The sequence below is a fragment of the Lathyrus oleraceus genome, chromosome 5, assembly GCF_024323335.1.
Source record: "Lathyrus oleraceus cultivar Zhongwan6 chromosome 5, CAAS_Psat_ZW6_1.0, whole genome shotgun sequence".
NCBI classification, from domain to species: domain Eukaryota; kingdom Viridiplantae; phylum Streptophyta; class Magnoliopsida; order Fabales; family Fabaceae; genus Lathyrus; species Lathyrus oleraceus.
The window spans coordinates 281,913,670-281,939,980 of record NC_066583.1 but is presented as its reverse complement, the minus strand read 5'-3'; the positions used below and the strand labels follow the sequence as shown (position 1 = coordinate 281,939,980).

The 26,311-nt window shown below is 35.6% G+C and overlaps 1 protein-coding gene across 2 annotated transcripts; it reads left to right on the top strand.

Moving 5' to 3' along the window:
* Positions 1 to 6,521: 6,521 nt before the first annotated feature.
* On the top strand, positions 6,522 to 8,831 carry LOC127083899 (protein NRT1/ PTR FAMILY 5.6). 2 transcript variants are annotated; one of them, XM_051024263.1, is made up of 5 exons: positions 6,522 to 6,745; positions 6,830 to 7,047; positions 7,124 to 7,385; positions 7,476 to 7,668; positions 7,790 to 8,831. In XM_051024263.1, exons 1-5 carry the CDS (start codon positions 6,595 to 6,597, stop codon positions 8,667 to 8,669), a joined length of 1,704 nt encoding a protein of 567 aa, XP_050880220.1. In that variant the 5' UTR covers positions 6,522 to 6,594; the 3' UTR covers positions 8,670 to 8,831. The 2 variants fall into 2 exon arrangements, with proteins under 2 accessions (XP_050880220.1, XP_050880219.1); XM_051024262.1 differs by having other exon boundaries at positions 6,523 to 6,745; positions 7,124 to 7,668.
* Positions 8,832 to 26,311: the final 17,480 nt, after the last annotated feature.

Here is a 26,311-nt window from a genome sequence, read left to right as displayed (position 1 = left end):
AACAAGCTACTCTCTCAACAAGTGGAGTTGCTTGCTCAACAAATGGCCAAGCTTCCACAGCAAATGAAGGAAATTCAAGGGTCTCAAGTTCGACATCAAGTAGCATGTTGCGAATTATGTCAAGGAGATCATCCTACTGGTTTTTGCCCTCCACTAGAAGAAGTGAGCTATGTGAACAATCAAAATCAAGGCTATCAAAGGAACAATCAAGGTTATCAACCATCAAGGTTCAACAACCAAAATTTTCAGCAGCAAAGTCCTTACCAACACCCAAATTCTCAAGGACAACAATCGCAAGAAGGAAATTCCAAGCTAGAGGACACTCTTCAACAATTCATGCAAGCCTCCATGGCAAATCAGAAGAACAACGAGGCAGCAATCAAGAATTTGGAAAATCAAATAGGTCAACTTGCAAAACAACTGTCGGAACAAACTGCAGGATCCTCTTTCTCCGCTAACACTCAAACTAATCCAAAGGAGCATTATAAAGCAATTTTTACTAGAAGCGGTAGAGAGTTGACAAGTGGAAAAAGTGAGGAAATCACAGTAGAAAATGATATGGATGCTATGCTAGAAAATGAGGATGTGGCTTGTGGGAAGGAGAAAGTGGCAGAAACTGCTCAGTTCGCGCCGCGATCTTCCTTCGCGCCGCGAAAACAGCAGAATCAGCAATTGGAAGAACAACAGTGTGAAGCGGAAATGAAGAAGGAAATTAAACCAAGAAAAAATAAAACAAGAGACAAAGGAGTGAATGTAATTCCAGTTCAACATCTACCCTATCTGCACGCACCATTAAAGAAGGATAATGCTAGACACTATGCACGGTTTATGGACATATTCAAACAACTTCAAATCAATATTCCATTTGCCGATGCATTAGAGCAAATGCCGCGGTATGCAAAGTTCATGAAGGATATTCTCACAAAGAAAAGAAGACATGTAGAAGACGAGACAATCTTGCTCGATGCACGTTGTAGTGCCATCATTCAAAAGAATCTCCCAAGAAAGGAATCTGATCCGGGCCGAGTCGTTCTACCGGTAACCATTGGAGACACCTACATGGGTAATGGCTTGATTGACTTGGGATCTAGCATCATTTTAATTCCCCTATCCATTGTCAAAAGATTGGGAAATGTTGAGATCAAATCTACAAGGATGACTTTACAACTAGCTGATAAGTCTACCACTTCACCATATGGAGTTGTTCAAGACATGTTAGTGAAGGTGGAAAAATTCTTGTTTCCGGTAGATTTTGTGATAGTAGACATGGATGAGGATCGTGATGTTCCTATAATTCTTGGAAGACCATTCATGAAAATGGCTCGAATGATGATTGATATTGATGATGGACTAATGAAAGTGAGGGTGCAAGATGAAGAAGTAGCCTTCAATCTTTTTGAAGCCAAAAAGCATTTTAATGGTAAGTATGATTCTTTCTGAATCGATGCCACCAAGGAAGGACTAGTAGATATCGCAAACCAGGTTCATGTTTCTAATCCATCAGAGAAATCTCTTATCGGAGTCTACAAAGTTTCGACCAAAAATGAAGGAAAAGAGATGGAAGCAATGTTGCATGAATTAGAGTCTTGTGGAGAACTTGTTTACCATGAAGAGACAAACAAAGGCTTGGATATGACAAAGAAAGTGGAAGAGCCAAAACTAGAGCCACATTTGAAGTATGTGTTCCTTGGTGATGACTGTACTAAACTGGTGGTCATTAGCAATACATTATCCACAAAAGAGGAGAATCAATTGATATGAGTGTTGAAAAAGAAGGGAGTTGTCAAACTTGTAGAGGCCGGGATGAATTGTTCTATCTCCGATGGTGAATGGGTGAGTGTTGTGCAAGTAGTTCCAAAAAAGGGTGATATCAAATTTTATCGAAGGTTCATCAAGAACCTCTTGAAGACAGCAAAGCCCTTGAGGAAGTTGCTCAATAAAGCCGAATCGTGAAGACCGTTGGACCGTCGAGCTCAAACGACGTTAAACAAAGCGCTTGTTGGGAGGCAACCCAGCGTTGTAAGTCTGAATTTTACATTTTCTCAATTCTGTTTTATTGATTTTCTGCTGTGTTAAAATTTTGAAAAATTGGGTTCTGTTTTTTGCCGTTCGCGCCGCGAACAAAGTTCGCCCAGCGAACTGAATATATATAAAATATAAAATAAAAAAATAAAAAAAATAAAAATTCCTTCAGTTCGCCCAGCGAACAGAGTTCGCCCAGCGAACAGAGTTCGCCCAGCGAACTGAGCGTGGCAGAACCATTTAAGTTCTGTTTTATGTCATTTTCGTTTCATTCCTATTTTCACAAACTTAGGAGATTCTTTCAACAACCTCGCTGCTCCACTTCCAAACCTCCAAATTTCAAAACTATTCCTCTTCATTCCCTTCCTAGGAGGATTATGTTGATTATGCTAAGTGGCCTAAGGGCAGGCCAGTTTTTTGGGGGGTGCAGGAGGTGGTGCAACCCATGGCGATGAAATGAAGGAAGATTGAGGAGTTTGTTGAATTGTAGGGTTTGTTTTTATTTTGAGTTTTCTGTGTATTATTACTGTTTTTGTTGAATTTGGAACTTTGGTTTGTTAGTTATTTTGATAATTGCATGAATACTTTTTGAAATTTAAGTGTGTTACAATCAAATTGGTTTACCAACATTTTTATTTAATTGTTCTTACTCTTAAGTCAAGCTTAAAGCAACCAAGAAATGTTCGCAAAGAAAGAAGCATAGGACACTTCGAGTGGTGATGATAAGAATTAGTGTTGGCATTTCAAGGTACACTTTATCGCTTTCTAGACTTAACATGAGTAGTTGATGGTGTGTGCAAATTTCATATCATAAACTCATTGAAATGTATGTCACCTTTGAATCAAAATAGGACTTAACCAATTGTGAGGAAGCTTTCCATTGTACACTAAAAAGCGGGAAACCGAGCATTATTTCAACTCATTCTTATCATGCTAAATCATGCATCAATCTATTTTTGTGTGAAAATTTTGAAAATGATAGAGGCATTGATTGTGAGAAAAACCACTTGACCAAAAAGTTTGAATCAACTAACCTTGTGAGAAATAATCCTTAGTTAAACCCCTTTGAGCTTATTTTAGGATTCATTTGATTGATCATTGTAAAATCAATTGAAAATTTTGGAATAAATGAATCCTAATTTCTTTCGTATCAATTGAAACCTCAAACCGAGTTGTTTGCAAAATTTTTCCTTTTGCTTATTTCGAAGTAGGAAGCATTATTAAATAAAATTGGGTTTGGAATCTAAAGTTGGGGAGAGTAAAATGAGAAGTGATTAGAAAATTGGAAAAGTGAGTTTTTATGAAAGGGTGAAAAAGTATGAAAAGTAACAAGAAAAAGAAATCACCCTTGAAACCATAGAGCAAAGAAAAAAAGAAAAGGAAGAAAAAAGCAAAGAAAATGCTCATGGTTGTGTGGATTTGAAAAGAAAAAGAAAAAGATAGGGATCAAAGAAAGGGAAATTGTGTAGAAGTTGAATGATTGGGAATGCTCCCTTAGGATAGGCAACTTTGTCGAATTCTCTTAATCACATCCTTTCTTGTAACCTAAGCCACATTACAACCTTTGAAAGACCTCTTGATTCTCATTTTTCACATGATTTGGTATTTGTTGTGATAACCGTATGATTTGAATTGTTGTTGATTTAATTGTTTGGATGAGTGAAAGTAACCCTTCATGTTATTCATCATTATTATGATGTGTGTGTAAGTTTGATTCAATTTTGACATATATGGCTTTGAATTCCTTGGAAGGATTTTTGCACTCAACCATTTTCCTTATTCATGTTTTGTCGAGAATTGAGATAGGTGGATTGAGAAAGTGCCAAACACTTTTGAACCATTTGAATGTCCTTGGTTAATCCTTGTTTCAATCTTTTGTGTCATTGCTTTGGTTGTGTTGGTGGAAACTTTTGTTTAGGGACAAACAAAATGCTAAGTTGGGGAGAGTTGTTAGGGATCAATTAGTACTACTTTTTATATCATTTTATTGGTCCCTTTTACCAAGTTTTGATGTAATTACACACTTTTATTCTTATTAATTTGTATAAATGCAATTACATTTAATTTATTTTGTTTTGAATAGTTATTTCACATTTTTGTTAGTTTTGTAGAATTTTTGGACAAGAGAGCTTCGGAATGCATAATCATAATTTGGAAGAAGTGTTGAATGCAATTTGGAGGCCTATTCTTGAAGATTAACACTTGGAAGAACAATTACTTGAAGCTGAGGTAGCTTCAGTTCGCCCAGCGAACTGAATGGAAAGCTTCAGTTCGCGCCGCGAACAAAGTTCACCCTGCGAATCCAGCAAGCTGTTTTGGCCAAGTGTGCTGTTTCCAATGCCAGTTGGTTTTGCCATTTTGGTGTCTGTCTTGGAATAGCTTTTCTGCTTTGGATGAAAATGATCAATTAAGGAAATGTCAACTCTTTTAGGAGAGAAAAACACATTATTAAGATTATTCATGATTATTATTCAGATTGAGACATTGAGATATTTGGTAAGAGAGAAAAACAGAGTTTTTCTTCCATTAACATTCTGCTTTGTAACAATGATGATGAGGAGCTAAACTCCCTTTTGTCAAGATTGGAGGTAGTAGCTATTCTCGTTTGTTTATGTATTCCATTTGATTTATATATATGAAAAAGATTGTTGATGTATTGAATACTGTTTTTGCCCTAAGTTGAAAACCAGATTTGAGTAGTTGTTGAAAGAGATTATTTGAGTTTTGACATAAAACAGATTTTCAAGTAGTGAATAAGTTGTAGAGATAGATTTATTCATTACTCTTCTTTAGTACTAAACATTAAAGATTGCTATATTGATAGTTAGGTGGAGAGATCGTCTAAGGATCAATATAGTGATTATCACAATATCATTTAGACATAAATGACTTTGAGAGGATACTTGAACATCATCAATAATCTTAAATATATATAGTTATCATAAGCATTTGAAATAGTGAACTCCAATCTTGCCAAACTTTTACATTTGATCAAAACCATTTTACTGTTTTTAGTGACATTTACTCACAAGATAATTTTCCAACCAAAACAACTTTGTTACTTTCTAAACTTATAACAAATCGGATTATAGAACGGCGGTAATATCAACCAATCTCTGTGGATACGATATAAAAATGTTTGCCGAAGATATACTTTTCAATAGTATGTCCTACCAAGAAACCATTTATAGGCAACAAATACTCTTCCCCTACACTTCTTTCACTACTTTCGAGTCACCATTAAAGATACAGTCGTTATGAACCCTAAAAAACCGAACAAAAGTAGAGGCAACATAGAAAACACAAACTCTTGAATGGTTCCATTTCCCGTTATCTTTGTCATAAGAGAAAGTATAACTATGAAGTAAGGAGAAAAGGTCATCAACCTCTAGTAACTCATGGGAAATAAAGGTTTTCCTCTTTCTTAAATCCCAAACAAGATTTCTATTTTTCATTCTATCAATATCTCCCACCAAACCATCTAATTGCAAAGATTAAGTATACACCAAAGAACTTTTTCTTAAGAGAGAAAGATCATACCCAAAGATCCTCTCACAAAAAAAAGTCTGGAGACGTGAACTTACAATCCTAAAAATATCATATGTAAAGCAATTAGACACATGTCCTCTTTAGAGAAACACACATTTCCAGCGCTTTATTTTAATGTTACATTTATTAATTATTGGATGAATTAATTAACTAATTGCAGAAGTCCAAGTCTAAGTACTAGTAACTAAATATTGTTCTCTCTATTTCAAAATGAATAAACTAGTTCATTAAAAAAAACTCAAGTTAACTTTTGATAATAAGCCATTGCTAATTTTATAATTATAGCATATATTCTAAACCAAACATGTATTAGCATTTTTTTAAAAAAATAACCACTTTCTTCAAAAATAACACGAAAATAATCACAATTTCAAAATATTTATTAATATAACCATTTTTTTTTAAAAAATGAATCAATGTGTCATTTGTTATGGCGCATGCATTAATCAATTTGTTAAAATGTAAGAGCATACGTCATTGCAATTGGCGCGTGCATGTAAAATGTAGAAGCATGTGCCACTGTAATTGGTGCATGCATGTAAAATGCAGGAGTATGCGCCACTGCAATTGGCGCATGCATCTGACTACTATTTATTTTTTTACATGCATGCGTCAATTGCAGTGACGCATACTCCTACATTTTACATGCATGCGTCAATTGCAGTGACACATGCTCTTATATTTTACATGCCTGCGCTAATTGTAATGGCGCATGTGTCAATTGTAATGGCGCATGCTTTCACAAACATGATTAATTTGGTAAATAAATTAAAAATATGATTATTTTAATACATAATTTGAAAAAATTAGTTATTTTTCTGTATTAGTTTTCCCTAGAAATTTAAAATAAAAGGTTGTGCGAATTTATAATACGAGCCAACAATTTTTTTCTTTAAAAACCATATATTAAATGCATATCAATAGATAATACATATTTGTACATTTCTTCTTTCCTTTCTCTATATAACATAACATCCCATTAAGAACCACTTAAGCTTGTAATTATTACTTCCATTTGTAAGTATGGATCAAGTAAAAGAGAATAGAAAGCAAGATACAAGAGAAGAAGAAAATGAACAAGAAAAATGGGTTCACGATGGTTCTGTGGATTTTAAAGGCAAAGTTCCTCTTCGTGCTTCAACTGGTGTTTGGATTGCTTCTCTCTTTGTCCTCAGTAAGATATATTCATCACTTTTTTAGAAGTTTGTAACAATTTTATAAGCTGGTAATTATGTTGATTTTGCATGATGTGGTGCAGCAATTGAATTTAGTGAAAGAGTGAGCTTTTTTGGAATAGCAGCAAATCTGATATCCTATCTTACTAAGGTGATGCATGAAGATCTGAAAACAGCAGCGAAGAATGTAAACTATTGGACAGGAACAACAACCTTAATGCCTCTGATTGGTGGATTTCTTGCCGATGCTTACACTGGTCGATTTCCTATGGTCTTGTTTTCTTCCCTTGTTTACCTCATGGTAAATCTCTTTTAACTCTTGAGATTTATCATAGCTTTTGAGTTTTATAATTTTCTAACTGTGAAACTCAAACCAGGGGTTAAGCCTATTGACACTGTCTCAATACATCCCAAGTTTAAAGCCATGCAACACAAAAACATGTCTTCAACCAAGAAAGCTTCATGAAGTAGTTTTCTTCCTTTCCCTTTACTGTATCTCCGTTGGAACTGGAGGACATAAACCATGCTTAGAAAGCTTTGGAGCCGATCAATTCGACGAAGATCACGTCGAAGAAAGGAAGAAGAAGATGTCTTTCTTCAATTGGTGGAGCTTCGCACTGTGTTTTGCATTGCTGCTTGGTGCGACTGTGATTGTTTATGTTCAGGATTTTGTTAGCTGGGGAGCTGCTTGTCTTATTTTAACAATTCTAATGGCTCTATGTATCATAGCTTTCTATGTTGGAAAGCCATTTTATAGGTATAGAAGGCCACAAGGAAACACATTAAAACCAATTTTACAGGTCCTAGTTGCAGCTATAAGGAAAAGGAAATTATCTTGTCCTTCAAATCCTGATCTGTTGTATGAAGTTCCAAAGTCAGATAACTCCCAAGGAAGGCTTCTTTCAAATACTAGCAATCTAAGGTATGACTTATTTGAAATTATCATAAACATCGGTAGGAGGTGTATCTGTGTTTGTGTCTGGCATCTGACACGTATCAGTGTCCAACAATATAGTCTAATACGATTTGAAATGAATGAATAGGTTTCTCGACAAGGCTGCAATAATAGAAGACACACAAGCTCCTAAAAAAAAGAATCCATGGGGATTAGCAACAGTTACAAGAGTTGAAGAAACAAAGCTTATTCTGAACATAATTCCCATATGGTTAACATCATTAACAACAGGAATATGTCTAGCACAAGGTTCAACACTCTTTGTTAAACAAGCAGCTTCTATGAACTTGAAAGTAAATGACAGTTTCTCAATCCCACCAGCTTCTGTTTCCTCTGCATCAGCTTTTGGAATCTTAATATTTGTTCCAATATATGACAGAGTTATTGTTCCAATTATGAGAAAAATCACTGGTAATGAAAGAGGAATCAGCATCCTTAGAAGAATTTCCATTGGCATAGCATTTTCAGTCATAGTTATGATTGTTGCAGCATTAGTAGAAGCTAAGAGACTTAGAATGCATGAACATGAAATCTTGAGAACAGGGGAAACAGGGGAAAAGACTATGAGAATGAGTGTATTTTGGTTAGTACCTCAATATTTTCTTCTTGGCTTTGGTGATGCATTTTCTCTTATTGGTTTACAAGAATATTTTTATGACCAAGTTCCTGATTCAATGAGAAGCTTAGGAATGGCTTTATATCTTAGTGTGCTTGGAGTTGGAAGTTTCTTAGGCAGTTTCTTAATCATTATTGTGGATCATGTGACAGAAAAGAATGGAAAAAGTTGGTTTGGGAAGGATATAAATTCAAGTCGTTTGGATAGGTACTATTGGATGTTGGCTATTATTAATGCTTTGAATTTGTGTGCCTATATTTTCATAGCAAATAGGTATACTTATAAGAAGGTACAGAGGATTGGTAATGAAATTAATGATGGTAAGAGTGATGGAGTAGAGATCATGGCATGATGAAAGATCTCTTAGCCGGTTTTGTTAGAGCTTGCACCGAAGATTTAGCTTTTGATAAATAATATAAATAAAATGTCTCACAATACATGTATAATAACAACTATATGTTGTCTATATTTTGTGATTAAATAAAGACCCTTTCTAGAAGATAAATATATATAATTAAACAACTATGTTGTCTATAATTTGTGATTAAATAAAGAGCATAAATATATATATAATTAAAGAAAATAATAGATTGTCAGGTTAAGTCAGTTCAGTTTGTAATAGAGATATATGTTGTAAAGGTGTGGATTTGAATCTGCGACATCTCACTTATTCATTCATTTTTAAGGTAGAATTTCTATCAACTAAATTACTTCTTGACAAAAAATGATAATATTGTTAGACTTTTCTTATGACTTAGCAATTATATTTTTAAATAGAAATTATTATATTATTAAAAGTGGTCAGTGGAGAGTTACAATACTATTAAGAGTGGTTAGTGCAAAGTTATTTATGTGTTTATGTTTAGAATACAGTACAGTGGTGCAATCCTTAGTCTCCCTTCGTTCTACCAGGCATAGAGGATAATATGTAAAGTTTTCACGTGTATAACAATGTTGTGCATGCTTTAGTGTTTTTCTTTATCGGAGTACGAAAGTGTAACACTAATAATCCGATTAAGGACAGTAAATTCTATAAAGCCGAGTTGATCCATAAGATAGGGAAACCCAGTGAGATTTAGTAATTTCACCCCAATCATCTTGTTGTTTTTTAGGTGCACTATAGAATTTGGAGGATTCACTAGAAGGCTTATGAATTAGAAGCTTTGGTGTCTAGATGCCATGAAGACTTGTACTTGACTTCTCTTCCGCTGTGCATTTCTTTGTAGTTCTGCGTAAATATTCTTGTTATATTAATATGTTAGATTTAGTTTTGTAATGTATACGTTTTTTAATGTTATTTATTTTCTTTTGTATGTATTGAGTATCAAATATTTAATATCTTACTAATATGATTTTAGATGCATATTCGTGGGGTATTACAGTTGCTATTAGAGCATGACAATTTTCGACCCAACCATGAGACATCAATAGCAATTTATCTTCTTCCTTATGAGTGTGTGTGTGTGTGTGTGTGTGTTGTTGGCCTGATTTCTACTGTCATGGTATTCAATTGCTGAGCCTGATCAACTCACTAACTGTATACTTGATAGGCAGGATTACAGAAGAGCCTTCATGAGGACTCGTAAGGTCGAAAGTGACTTGAGATCAAGTAGTATAACTTTGATTAATTAGAGGATTTTTTAGAATCTTCGAACATGGATAGTGTCGCGGACGCGGGGTGGTCAACAATCTCAGAATCCACGACAGGAGTCACGGAATTCGAATTTCCAAGATTACAATCGGTGTGAGGTGAATCAATCATAAAGGAGAACATTTTGAGGAACAAGATTTGATGGTCAAAATGTTAATTTTTTCAAGAAACCGAGTCACTTGGCGAGGATTTTTCCTAAGCGTAAAATCCAAGAGGCACATGTGAGAGAATCCAATGAGAGAATCCCATAAAGAGATGGAGTTATGAATCAATTGTGATTCCTTATCAAATGTTTGTTACTAGTTACATATGATAAATTGAGGACCGGTTGGACAGATGAAAAGTTGTTAAGTGTTTGAGACATAAAGACTGAACTTTTCTGGTTGATATGGTATGTTATAAGTGCTCAAATGGATGATAAGTTATATTCCGACTCTATTCAATTATACCTTATTTGATGAAGATGACCTTATAAATGGTTGGCATTGTTAGTAAATGTTGTGGCTCCTACACTGTTTATGACCAGAGGCGAGCATAAGTCTCACCCTATGCTAGTGGGATCACGTATCCCGTAATACTAGACTTGGTGAGTGAGATTTTGGCAGTTTTCCAACCATCCCATAATGCTATAATTAATTTGTGGAGTATCGAAAATTGAGTACGAATAGAGAAAACATGGGTGTGAGTTCTAATTTAGGAAGATAATATGTACTAAGTTAGTAGGGTTAGCTATTGTATCCCCTTATTTATTCTAGGCTGCCTAAGTCCTAGAACTAAGCTAGGTAGCAATTGAGGTGAATGAATATGTGAGGTGCAATAGATCATATTCCATGTTAGTTATGATTCATCTAACCCTAAATAAGACTGTAGAATTATGCTAGGCGTTAGTTATGATTCACGGACGGTAATGTTAAACTTGAGCCATGGTGTACATAGTCATAGGAAAGTTCATGAAATCTCATATGCATGTACTCTATGGATGATCATATACATGGCATAGCGATATAAGTTGAGTTTAATCAGGTCAAGCCTTGCTTGATTGTGTCCATAATGGATGAACTCTGGACAAGTGGCACTTTTAGATTTTAGTATTCCTAAGGAGTGGAACTAGAAGGACTTTCAAGTGATGATCTCAAAAGAGACATATCCAGTTAGCTGATAGTCGTGACTATAGGATACAGGTGGAAATTTTTATACGAAACTATGTAATCACTTGAGTACATGGACTAGGAGTTTGACCCCATATGAATGTTACCAGACGTGTATAGCATCGTTGTATCCCCATAGAGCACATGATACGTGAGTTATCCTTTCAGTCAAATGAGAGATTTGTGATGATCTCGGTCCCAATGTGTGATTCTGATTATATGCTCGTGAGACCCAGACTAGAAATCCTATGATATATAGTAGTACGATCAATGATCCGTAAGCTGCATTCAACGATTGAGAACTGTCTCATCGTGAAAAATACGACCACGAGTACATCTCACGCTCGCGGATGGTTAAATAGAGTCACCGCCGAACTCTATTTATTCCATAGAAGGAAAGAGAAAAGATCAATAAAACCCATAAAAGAAATAGAAAATGGTCGTCGCAAACAAATTCGGGTTCGAGAGTTGATTATGCAAGGGTAAGGTATTAACACCCCTCACATCAGTTGTACTCAATTGGAACCATTTAGTTAGATTTGTGATTTGAATCTTAGTGTATGTTATTTGTTTTATTCAAGTAATAATAGATTGAAAAGGAAAATAAAAGGGGTCACAAAAAGGTTTTTTATTAGTGCGTTTGACAAGATTGCGGGTCTTTCTCTTACGTATCCTCAGGTGCGATGAGTAATTTAAAGCTACGCGGTTCTTTGTAGAAAATATGTATTGATTGGTTAATTTTATTGAATGATTATTTAGATCACACTCTGATGTTCAGTAATCAAAAGTAAGTTGATATTGTATCCACATGGACTGGTGCGACACTACATTCGTTCAACAATTAATTAGCGGTTTAAGTATGTTTAGATGATGGTTTGATTGTAAATGTTCAATAGTTTATGTAGATGTTTGATTGGCTGCATTTTATGGTAAAACACTAACTGGACTCTAATGTCTTGACTGATGTCGTGACATGCTGTGGAGATGTTTGATTGACTGCATTATGTGTTAGATCATCTAATTGTACTCTGATGTCTTGGCTGATGTCATGACATTCGGAGTAGTATACTGCAGGTTTAGCTAATACAGGATTTATTGAATGTCAAACTGGATGTTATGACATTCATCCCTGTCAGCAGATATTGAGGAATAAAACAGTTGGTGTTCTACTATAACTCAGTATTTATTTTCAGTCTATTTATCAAGAAAATAACAGACCTGGCATAAGGCCTACTGTCTGAATGTCAAACTGGATGTTATGACATTCATCAGCGACAACATATACTGAATAATAGGCAGGTTGGTTTTCTGCTTCAGTTCAATATGTATCTCAGTCTGTTTATCAAGAGAATAACAGACCTGGCATAAGGCCGTTGTGTAAATGTCAAACTGGATGTTTTGATATTTATTACTGTAAGCTGATATTGAAGTATAGACAGATTGGTCTGCTAAAGTACAGCATTTAGCATAGTCTATTTTCAGGAAAATAACAGACTTAGCATATGGTCTATGTTTTGGACGTCAAACTGAATGTTGTGACATTCATTCCTGACAGCATATGCTATTTGTGGAGGTCTTGAAGACTCAATCAGAATAAACAGTTTCTAAATATGGAGATATTTTAGGAACTAAATATGGAGATATTTTAGGAACTAAATATGGAGATATTTTAGGAACTAAAAGATTGAAGACCTTGATTGTAGCAGAAACTTTCTGCTGGCTTTGTAACAACAAAGGAGATGTTTGCTGCGATTTCTGAAGACCCAAATCCAGTTGGGTGCTTAGGTTATAAATAACATAGTGTAACCTAGGTTTTGTAAGCCTCAAACCATGTAAAATTAGGGGTGTGTATGAGGTAAACCTCCCAACTTGTGGGAAGGTTACCAGGTGTATCTCAGTGCTAGAAAGCATGAGATTATGTTGTAACTCAAAGCCTGTAGGCAAGAGTTATTATGTTCTTGAACGAAGCTGTGAAGCAAGTTCAAGTTGTTTAAACATTACAGTGTAATTGTAGTGATAGGAATGGAAACTGGAGGTTTCTATCTAGGAGTTCCTAGGTATAGATTGCATTGGGTAGGGATTAAGTGAAGAGTTGTAAACGGGGGAGTTTAACTCTGAATTAATACTGCTGATAATGGATCTTCTTCCTAGCTTGGTATGCCCCCAGACGTAGGTGAGTTGCACCGAACTGGGTTAACAATTGCTTATGTTTTTACCTTCTGCACACTATATTTTGTCTGTTATAACTCAGTCTGGTTTTAGTCTGTTTATGAAGGGAATAACAGATATGACACATAGCCTGCAGTCTGAATGTAAAACAGAATGTTATGACATTCATCATTGACTGCTGATATTGATGGACTGGTTGGTCTGTTACAGTTCACTCATCTGTAATGTTGGGACAGGTGATGTTCAAACCAATGTTGAGACATCATGCTGATAACTGGGCAGGATAAATAAACATAAGGGCTATGTTTGATCTCTACTGTGTGTTTGCACTAGATGGACAAAACTGGATGTTCTTCTTTCCATGGTGGTATATTAGCAGATGTTGTAACATCTGTGAATGTGTGCATATGAGTACTAGATCATAATTTATATAACTGTCTTGCTGTATTTGCAACAATGTTAGATCGGATGTCATGATATGGAGTAGAACATCTGAACTCTGACTACACCAGAATTTCAGTTTAGAATTGTAAGAAACGGTAATTGATAAAACAAATTTCACAAATGATAAAAACATGCTCTAATTGAATTTCATCTGCTGAATACATATAAATTCATCAACCACATTCAAATACAATCTTGTTGTTTATTCATATCATCACATATCCTCACAACAGGTTTATGTCTAAATCCCTGTCGAGAATGCTACTGTATTGTTTGATCGATGATTTCTCAATTTATCAAACAATACGATAGTATGAATCTTCTATACTTCTTGTGAATGTCATACTTTAATCCTGTGTCTAGTGATTAGAGGTTAACATAATATCATCTTATATCGGGATTGGAAAAGTATTTGTCAATGACAATTCAAATCCATAAAGTTACCTGATAAAACAAAGATAATATCTGATAAATATAAACAACTAGATTATAATATATGATGATCAATGAGTACACATATGATTCTCCATATTATATTCAATCCCAACACAAGAGAGAAATTAGCTAGCCATCATCATGGTATCTTGATTAATCATGAAGGAATTGAGATGAACGAGCATCAAATGAGATTTCTCGACTATCTGATGTGTATCCAGCTCGTATCCTCAACTATCACACTTCTCTCCTTCTATCTGTGATATGTCTCTAGAAAAACTCAGTAAGTATCTGAAAATGTGTTTATGTTCCTTTTACAGTGTCTGATGTTTAGTCAACTTCGCTTAGCGAAATATGGTTCTCTAAGCAAAACACCCTTCCTTCACTCTGAATTCTTCTTCAAACCGCCCTTGTGAAACCGCCTACTTCGCTTAGCAAAGCGTGGCTCGCTAAGCGAATTCTTTGTTGCCTCTCGCTTCAAGCGAACTTTGTGATTATGGTTATGTTTCTCATCGCAACATCTTGCTTAGCAAAGTGTGTTTTCCTTTGCCTTGTTGCGTCTCGCTTCAAGCGAACTTTGTGTGTTTGCTTATGTTTTATTTCGTTGTTGCTCGCTACCTTTTGCTAAGCGAAGTATGCATGGCAAGTTCTTCTTTTGTGATTAATCTGGTGTGATCTTGGATGTTCTTGCATAATTCAACAACAAATTCAAGATTATCACTTTCTAATGCAAAACTAAGGAGAACTATACAAAAACATTGGTGGTTGAGTCAATAAATGTCAAGTTTCGTATAAAGAATCACTTTTATTTTGACACTTATCAAACTTTCCCCAACTTGAAATTTTGTTTTTCCTCAATAAATATCATAAACCTCCCAAAGTGAGAAACTTTATCAAGGGTCATGACTCAACAAATCTCATACGAAACAATTGGCAGAAAATGTATGGTTCATGACAGGAACTGTGTGTACCTGTCTCTGGAGGTTGGCAATTGGCCTTGTGTGGGACAGTTGTGCTAAGTATTGAATCATATTCAAACTTGGTATGTTCTTGGAGGCTGATCTGGTGAAGTGTGTGTTCATAGGTTGAGTTGTAGTATGATTTCCACTGCATAATACCTGGCAAAACTCAAACTCTGATGTAGTTTCCCCTCATGTGGATGAAAGGCTGCTATATTCAAGATTTCATCATAATCTACTGAAGATGTCAAAGATACTTGAGTCTCCTCAAGTCCACTCATCATGACGTTCTCACTTCAGGATGGTAAGAATCACATGATCACTGATTCTGTTACTCTCTTGGGTAGTGTATATGAAGACCTTGAATACTTTCAAGAAGGGTTTGTTCCAAGGAGGTGGAACTAATGTTCTATGTGATGTTAGAACATGTTGTTCAACAAGTATGCAACTACTGGTTGAAGAGCAGATGTTATTAGGTGTCAAACAAAGGGATACTTTTGTTTGGAACCTACTCCTGACCTGGAAGAGGAGACATCTGTTTGTGCTAAGTTGACAAGGGTAGGGTCAACTGTGTGTGTGCTCAAGAAAGTCACTTTTAGAAGTCTGATCTCTAGAAGTGGAGCTGGTTGAGATGTGACATTGTGCAATTTCCTGCTGGTTGTCTTATTCCTGTAGATTGATCAGGGTGGGATAGTTGTTCCCTGAAGTACTATGTTATGTTGGAAGACAAGTCCCCTGGATGTTAGAAGTCAATAATGGGGTAACCTGATTGCTATATCATTTAAGAGGATTGGGACCATGAATCTTGTTATTCAAACACCACGCTCAGAAGTGGCAGTTCTTTCAAGGAGTGAGAATATGAAGATTCAGAAGTTGGTTGAGGTAGTATGCTCTGGCAATGCATATCTACTATTGACTGGTGTTGTTTTCGTTCACTAGTACGTATGGTCAGCTGGAGTCTGATTGGTGTGATTGGAGTATGTATAGGTATAACTCATAGAGTTAGTTGCCACTCGTAGTGATGGTGTATGTCATGTTGAGACATTTGTGTACAATGCATGGATATTAGTGTGGAGTTTCCATGATTGTTAATTTGAGGGGGAGTTTTGGTTAACCTCCTTACGTTTGGTCAGCCTAGGGTCTGGTTGGCTGTTGACCTGTGTCACATGGGTTCTGGTGGTTGTGTGACACATTTGCAAGGAAGGATTCATCTCTCACATTCCTAAGGGTGAATTTAATCTAGGAAGTTTTTCAAAACTGTTGAGGTGCTTGCAAGCAAAAGATGTTGACACAAGAAGAGTATTTTCAAAGTACTCTTATGGTGGAAGTATCTGAAAGGAATATTGGGAAATGATTTAAGATCAATGGCTACTTGTGCCAAGTACAAGTATTTAATTGATTATCCTTGGAGCTCAAGATTATTGATGTTTTTAAAGAGGTTGGAACATCTCGTCTTCAATACCCTGTGCAGAATCACAGGAAGGATAGTACATTGGCTTATGATCTATCACTTTGGTGGCAGCAAAAGCATATGATCACTGAAAAGGTTTCCTGGAAAGAAACATGTTCAGCCTTGGTGTGTACAAGAAGAAGAAAACATCATAGTCCTGATGGTGGTTACTTGGATCAGTTTACTTCTGATCTAGGTAAGGAAGTGCATTGGCTAATGCACACTGTGAAGTTAAGAATAAGTGGCAACATTCTTAACATCATGGAAACAGCCTTGCCTTAGGAAGTGGAATCCTTGGTATAGCTGAAGGGACAGTTTCTAACTAGTCCTTCTGAAGACTCATACATCAGAGTGTCTGATGTCTTTGGAGAAGAAGCAGGGATTCATCAAGGTGTGAGCTTGGATGACTTAACTGCAAACCTGCAGGATGGAGGTTGTTTACTCAAACTTGGTTCCACAATCAAGTCTATGAGAGCATTGAACTCTTGTTCTGTGTAGGGAGGAAGTTCTTTCAAGTGGCAGAAGAAGGAGCTGAATTCTACAGCTGGATGTTAAAACACAATGTTGTGGCATTTGGTTCAACATCAGAATCTTAGTTGGTGAAGTGGCACATCAACTTAAGATAGAAGGGTCTACAGGGTTGTAGATTGGATACTTCAAAAAGGTCGTTCTCGTTGCAGTTCTTTGGAGTTACTGGATAGAAAGGATGTTACATGTTCATGTCTTAGAAAATCTAAGTTTTGTTCAACATGTAGCTTGAAGTTCAAGTCTCACTTGGAAGATCAGAATATCTTTGGGAGAAGTCTGATAAACATGGAGAGGTCAAAAATGGCATTTGATTTTTTTTCATATGAGGATTCATGAAGGAGGTAATCAACAGTGGCATTTGGTCTATCTCAGAAGTGAGTTCGAAGAATCAAGATAATCAACATATGGCAGCTGATTATGCTCGAGGAAGGTCTGAGACAAATTACTTTGAGCAGAAAAGTAGTAAGTTGAAGACATAAGAAGGTGTTTTCTATTCATCTCTTGGAGCTTATGGTAGGAGTTCTGAGCTATCTATGGAAAATTATCTCGTGTAATGGGATGAGAATGTATATGTCCCAATTTGTGTCTGGTTCCTTTTGGATCAAGCTGGTGACCCAGTGATATCTGAGGATTATCAGATGGTGTTCTTTGGATGTCCTAACTTATGTTAGAACATTTTGGTTCTCTGCTCTGGTTAGAAGAGAGATTGACACAGAGTGTGGATGTGTTCAGCCAAGAGGGTTGATCAGAGGGTGTGCTCTTGAAGACATGAAGATGCGACTTATATTTTCCATTCATCAAGTGGTCTGGGTTCTCTTTGAATCAGGAAGTATGTGAAGGTCCAACTTTGGGGTGTTGGATATGTTCATGTGTGATCTCCAAGTTTCAAGAGGAGAGTTGGTTGTTCATGACAGGGGGAGTTCTGTCTTTGTGCTGCAAGTAATCATCAAGCTTGTGGTCTATATGTTCTCAGATAACAAGGTATGGCACCTGGTTATTTATTGGGATGATGTGGTGTATGTCAAGGCTGAGTGAGCAGAAGAATGTCTGACCGAATTGTTATTTCCTTCTGAAACTTACAGTCATAAGGAAATATGGATGTGGTGTGTCTCATTATGATATATTAGAATGAGCCTGTGTGTTACAGTTGTATGGTACAGGTGCTGGAGTTACTGTTATTTGATGTATGCACAGATTTAGGGGGAGGAGGAGTACCCTTGTGGATTTGTGTGTCTTACTAGTTGCATCCTTAACTAGTAATTCTGTTTTTGGTGCACAAATTTAGGGGGAGGAGAAGTACCCTTGTGCATGTGTGTATTACTAGTAACTATAAAGCTAATAATTGTATTGCTTCTGTTGCTGTTTAAACTACTGTTATGCTATTTAACTGTTGATAGTTTACCTTGTGAACAAAAAGGAAAGATATAGGCAATTTTGGTACAACAAAGAGTGTTCACAAGATGTTATGTGTGATGTCTTAACATAAGATATCCTATGTACCTGCTGGAGTTCAAAAACATGGTCATGCAGTATTTGTTGGTCTGTAATATTAAGTGTTGCTTTGGCAACATTTTTGACAAAAAGGGGGAGTAACACCTGTGATGCCCCAGGACAACAGATTGTTTTGCTAAACAGATATTCAGGACAGATATTCAAGATCCTCTAATCCAGAGGTCATGCTGCAGCTGTGTTCCACTTCTATGAGTGTGAGTGTGTTTATGTGTGCTGCAATTAGAAGTTTTTATTTAACTTCTGTATGTGTGCTGCAATGTGAAGTTTTTATTTAACTTCTATCTGTGGTGAGTGTGTTGCTGCTCAGAGTGTATTAGCTAGGTTAATTTCCTGCTAGATGTGTGTTTTCCGCTGCTATGGACTCTGTTGTGATGTCAAGTTGTTTTAGCCAAAAATTTGCCAAAGGGGGAGTTTGTAGATGTTTGATTGGCTGCATTTTATGGTAAAACACTAACTGGACTCTAATGTCTTGACTGATGTCGTGACATGCTGTGGAGATGTTTGATTGACTGCATTATATGTTAGATCATCTAACTGTACTCTGATGTCTTGGCTGATGTCATGACATTCTGAGTAGTATACTGCAGGTTTAGCTAATACAGGATTTATTGAATGTCAAACTGGATGTTATGACATTCATCCCTGTCAGCAGATACTGAGGAATAGAACAGTTGGTGTTCTGCTATAACTCAGTATTTATTTTCAGTTTGTTTATCAAGAAAATAACAGACCTGGCATAAGGCCTACTGTCTGAATGTCAAACTGGATGTTATGACATTCATTAGCGACAGCATATACTGAATAATAGGCAGGTTGGTTTTCTGCTTCAGTTCAGTATGTATCTCAGTCTGTTTATCAAGAGAATAACAGACTTGGCATAAGGCCGTTGTGTAAATGTCAAACTGGATGTTTTGACATTTATTACTGTAAGCTGATATTGAAGTATAGACAGATTGGTCTGCTAAAGTACAACATTTAGCACAGTCTATTTTCAGGAAAATAACAGACTTAGCATATGGTCTATGTTCTGGACGTCAAACTGAATGTTGTGACATTTATTCCTGACAGCATATGCTATTTGTGGAGGTCTTGAAGACTCAATCAGAATAAACAGTTTCTAAATATGGAGATATTTTAGGAACTAAATATGGAGATATTTTAGGAACTAAATATGGAGATATTTTAGGAACTAAAAGATTGAAGACCTTGATTGTAGCAGAAACTTTCTACTGGCTTTGTAACAACAAAGGAGAAGTTTGCTGCGATTTCTGAAGACCCAAATCCAGTTGGGTGCTTAGGTTATAAATAGCATAGTGTAACCTAGGTTTTGTAAGCCTCAAACCATGTAAAATTAGGGGGGGTGTGAGGTAAACCTCCCAACTTGTGGAAAGGTTACTAGGTGTATCTCAGTGCTAGAAAGCATGAGATTATGTTGTAACTCAAAGCCTGTAGGCAAGAGTTATTATGTTCTTGAACGAAGCTGTGAAGCAAGTTCAAGTTGTTTAAACATTACAGTGTAATTGTAGTGATAGGAATGGAAACTGGAGGTTTCTATCTAGGAGTTCCTAGGTATAGATTGCATTGGGTAGGGATTAAGTGAAGAGTTGTAAACGGGGGAGTTTAACTCTGAATTAATACTGCTGATAGTGGATCTTCTTCCTGGCTTGGTATGCCCCCAGACGTAGGTGAGTTGCACCGAACCGGGTTAACAATTGCTTGTGTTTTTACCTTCTGCACACTATATTTTGTCTGTTATAACTCAGTCTGGTTTTAGTCTGTTTATGAAGGGAATAACAGATATGACACATAGCCTGCAGTCTGAATGTAAAACAGAATGTTATGACATTCATCATTGACTGCTGATATTGATGGACTGGTTGGTCTGTTACAGTTCACTCATCTGTAATGTTGGGACAGGTGATGTTCAAACCAATGTTGAGACATCATGCTGATAACTGGGCAGGATAAATAAACATAAGGGCTATGTTTGATCTCTACTGTGTGTTTGCACTTGATGGACAGAACTGGATGTTCTTCTTTCCATGGTGGTATATTAGCAGATGTTGTAACATCTGTGAATGTGTGCATATGAGTACTAGATCATAATTTATATAACTGTCTTGCTGTATTTGCAACAATGTTAGATCAGATGTCATGATATGGAGTAGAACATCTGAACTCTGACTACACCAGAATTTCAGTTTAGAATTGTAAGAAACGGTAATTGATAAAACAAATTTCACAAATGATAAAAACATGCTCTGATTGAATTTCATCTGCTGAATACATATAAATTCATCAACCACATTCAAATACAATCTTGTTGTTTATTCATATCATCACATATCCTCACAACAGGTTTATGTCTAAATCCCTGTCGAGAATGCTACCGTATTGTTTGATCGATGATTTCTCAATTTATCAAACAATACGATAGTAGGAATCTTCTATACTTCTTGTAAATGTCATACTTTAATCCTGTGTCTAGTGATTAGAGGTTAAGATAATATCATCTTATATCGGGATTGGAAAAGTATTTGTCAATGACAATTCAAATCCATAAAGTTACCTGATAAAACAAAGATAATATCTGATAAATATAAACAACTAGATTATAATATATGATGATCAATGAATACACATATGATTCTCCAGATTATATTCAATCCCAACACAAGAGAGAAATTAGCTAGCCATCATCATGGTATCTTGATTAATCATGAAGGAATTGAGATGAACGAGCATCAAATGAGATTTCCCGACTATCTGATGTGTATCCAGCTCGTATCCTCAACTATCACACTTCTCTCCTTCTATCTGTGATATGTCTCTAGAAAAACTCAGTAAGTCTCTGAAAATGTGTTTATGTTCCTTTTACAGTGTCTGATGTTTAGTCAACTTCGCTTAGCGAAATATGGTTCTCTAAGCAAAACACCCTTCCTTCACTCTGAATTCTTCTTCAAACCGCCCTTGTGAAACCGCCTACTTCGCTTAGCAAAGCGTGGCTCGCTAAGCGAATTCTTTGCTGCCTCTCGCTTCAAGCGAACTTTGTGATTATGTTTATGTTTCTCATCGCAACATCTTGCTTAGCAAAGTGTGTTTTCCTTTGCCTTGTTGCGTCTCGCTTCAAGCGAACTTTGTGTGTTTGCTTATGTTTTATTTCGCTGTTGCTAGCTACCTTTTGCTAGGCGAAGTATGCATGGCAAGTTCTTCTTTTATGATTAATCTGGTGTGATCTTGGATGTTCTTGCATAATTCAACAACAAATTCAAGATTATCACTTTCTAATGCAAAACTAAGGAGAACTATACAAAAACATTGGTGGTTGAGTCAATAAATGTCAAGTTTCGTATAAAGAATCACTTTTATTTTGACACTTATCAAACTTTCCCCAACTTGAAATTTTCTTTTTCCTCAATAAATATCATAAACCTCCCAAAGTGAGAAACTTTATCAAGGGTCATGACTCAACAAATCTCATACGAAACAATTGGCAGAAAATGTATGGTTCAAATGACGGATGCACATGCGAAAGTCGTGTTCATTCACTTGTTAGAATCAAAGCATGATTATGAAGTAAGTTCTTTCATACAAATATCATGTCATGCATTCAAAAGAAATGAAAAAATTTCACGTGAATCACCCTAACTCTCTTCTTCATAAAATGGATGAAGATCTTTGTGAATTCAATCATGTGGGAAGTGGACTCTCATCTAATATGTTTGTTTGAATTGATGTATAGAGTGCTGATGATGTAAAGCTTCATGCACTGCTCACTGATTCATTGTTTTTATTTATGTTAATTTAATTCATTTTAATCCAATCTTGATGTATGTATGCCATAATGTGAATGTTAGTTTTGTGTTATATTGGAATGATGATGTTGTGGTTTGATGCTATGGATGACTGGAGTTCAACTTATGTGTTTGTCTTGCTTGAAATTTAGTTAATCATTCTTCAATTTAACTTATTTCAAGGATGATATGTGTTATTAGGGTTATGATGTATGTTGTTTGATGGTGAGGAATGTTTTCTATGTATGAGTTATTGCCTAACTTCTGTGTTATTTCCAATTCTTTCCATTTTGGTTTTCACCTTCTAACTCACTTGGTTCTTAGGGTGTGTATGCTGATGTTATGTTGATGATCATGCGATGGTGAAGGTTATGAGGGTATGAGGTGATTATGAGTGTAGGGCAATGGTGCAAACATGGAGATGAAGATAAACATGCTGCCAAGAGGGAGAGCGTGTGTAGGGACCTTCAAGACTCAAGACTTGACTTTTTCTATTTTTGTACATGATGAAATATAAAAATGAATTGTATTGTAAAAATGGTAGACTATGGACCTTTTCCAATTGTTCTAAACTTATAATTAAATTTTATTTTAATAAAAAGAAAGTCTATTTTCTTAAACCTTTTATGGCGACACATGCAAAAAAAAATCATCTTAGACCAAGACTTATCATCCAAACCTTAATGAGGTTTGAAATCACTAAGTCAACAAAGAGAAAAAACTGACCAAAAGAGATGGCAAGTACGTACATCCATGAAATGATAAATGCATACATTGACTAAAAATGGAATATGACAAATATTAAACAATGTTTAAATGCAAGAATAATGTAAATTCCATATGACCTATGAAGAAAAAAGGACTTCAAGAATAAGGGCAAACACAAGGTCATCTGAATGCTCATGGTCATATACCAAATGGTTTATTATGGATGCAAATGAGTGACCATGTCTAATTGATCCTAAATTTAACTGAACTTAGACCTAAAAATGTCAAAGATGCAAATGCAAAACAAACTTAAAGACCAAAGATAAGTGTGGGATAAAATTGGAGTATGACAAAAACTACATGTGAAACCCATGACCTACAAGCTACAAAGCACGTGTTTTCACTCCTGACTTCTTTACACATGTAGGGGACCATGTATGATTTAACTCCAGTGTAGGAGGTCGTAGGATAGACAAGATTGTGTTGCTATATGCTTATGGAAAGGCCTCGAGTGGTCGTGATCGTATGAGTAATATGAGAATTATGTGCTTGTGGACGTTCCTTTTGTTTCTTCAGTGTGTGTGAGTGAGCCCTAAGACTTAAATACCTGAGATGGGATTTACGTGTGATAGCTATATCTTATCAACTTGAAGTGTGTCTATCCGTTATCGATTGATGGGAAATGCTGGAACAAATGGATTGTATCTTGAGGTTGTTCAGCATGAGATATCTCTATTGAAAGTATTAGTAGACCTCTCGAGAGTATAAATAATGTTAGTTGAGAAGATCCAAGAACTCTACCTTGTAAGATACTCCCTCCGTCCCATATTATAAGCAAATCTCACCTTTTTAGATTCATTAAATAATTATTGTATCTGATCTATATATAGATTAGATACATTGGTTATTTAATGAATCTAGAAAGGTTAAATTTGCTTATAATATGGGACAGAGGGAGTACGCTCTGAAGCGATTGATAGTCGAAGAAGTCAGCAAAATGATAGAATCCAGAAAGAAGGTATTGGTCGTCCGTGTGAATGAATTGTGACTCCTTGAAGGAAGGTTGTGTCAGTCGAATTATTGTAATTATTTCCTTACCTTTAGATATTCTTGCATGGATTATAGTGTGGTGCATGATACATGTACATATATATTTTAGTCTTACAAGAGTCACACTTCCATCCTTACAAAATTTTGTCATGTTCTTTATTGCATTACCTTGTTGAGCATTGGTTCTATCCACTTGTTAAACTTAATAAATAGATCTTTAATTGATACTTAATGGACTAAATTTAACTGGGGAAAGTGAGATTGAGAAGTATCGCTTAAAGGTATTACAATTAAAAAATTTAGTATTATTTATTTTAATTATTTTGGTGATTATTTCACGATTTTTTTTAAATAACCAAGTTTTTCAATTTAATTTCCAAAATAACCACTATTTGAAGTTATTTACCAATATAACCATGTTTCATGCACCCTCTAAAGCATGCGCCAGTTGGACTGTGTTTCACTCGAGTAATGTCTTACTTCAATCCTTTGGTGAAAATGTCATTCGTAAGAACATCATTTGCAAGGCTGCTTTTAGAAAAACGCTTACAAATAGGAAGTTATGGGAGCATACATGTGATAATGTGCATTATCTTTTCAATAACGAGATTATGTGCTTTCTGCCATTGGAGTCTAGTCGAAGCTCCAATTTTACACTTAGAACACCCAAATCGATCAGAAATAAATTATAGATCAATTATAATATATGGATATGTTAATTTCACACAGATTCACAATTGATTTCACCAATTTATCATGAATTAAGATCATGCTCATGAAAATTCCAACACACCAATTAGCAACAACAATTTGTAGATTTCACATATTTTCATCATGTATTAATTTAACATAATACAGGACACGCGTTTCACATCATAATGAACATTCAAAACAATTAGGGAAAAGAGAGAAAATCTAGAGACTGATTAAGGAGTCCTCAGTACCCTTTCATAAAATTAATACTCTTGATTGAGTAGTTATCCCCTCTTACCTCGGATTTTCAGCGAAAGTACTCTAACTATGGCCTCCTCTTCTTCCTCGAACCCTTGTTCTTGCCTTTCAAAAGCTCTTTCCTCAATTTCTCGTGTACTAGTCAAACTTTCTGAAAATCTCTTAATTCCAACATATAATCTATTTATGTAACCTAACTTCTGCTTACTAATAATTTCACCTTGTCTCAACTTACTTCTTTTTCTCACCACTTACACTATAATTTCTCATAATTCTACTTCCCTCACAAATCTCACTATTTTTCATTTTCTATTTATTTCACCAATATTCTACAATTTTAATTAAATAAACCAATTAAAATTATAATAACTCCTAAACCCCACATACCACATATTATCACCAAATAAATAATTAAAAACATTTTAAGTCATTTAAATAACAAAATAAAGCAACAAAAGTTCAATTTGAATAAATCAATTGAATTTGGGGTGTTACAAAGGAGGCATGAGATATTCTTGTCATGTATTATGAAATTGGTGAGAAGGTTAAAGTTGTCAAGTTACAGACACTGCGAAGGCATTATGAGTTACCGCAGATGAGAGAAGATGAAGAGACTATTGGCTATGTCTCGAAGGTGCAAAATCATGTTCATCTCATGAAAGGTTATGGTGAAGTCTTAACTTATAAGATGATAGTTGAGAAGGAAATGTGTACATTGACCTATCATTTCGATCACGTTATCATAGCCATTCAAGAATCCCACAATCTTGAAACCTTGACATTTGAAGACTTGGTTGGTTCGTTGAAGGCACATGATTGTCGAAAAGAAATGGGTTTAACATTCGATACAAGCACTGCAAGCCCAAACATGAAATAAGCATGGTGGTTCCAACAAGTTTCAGGGAAAAAGAGACAAGACTCGGAGCAAGAAGTCTTGGGTGAACCCTCAAAAGCATAAGTTTAATGATATGACTTTTGAATCCTCGAAAAGATAAAAAGGAACCTCGTATCAGAAAGATAAGCAGGAGAAAAAAGTGTGTAGATAACTGTGAAAAGTGAGGTCACTTGGCCAAGAATTACTGGTACAACAAAGACAAGGGAGCAACTAAAGGCAAGGATGATGAAGGAGAAAAACTTGCACATCAAAATTCAGATGATTCTGAAGGTATGATACTTATGGTTGTATTCACATATG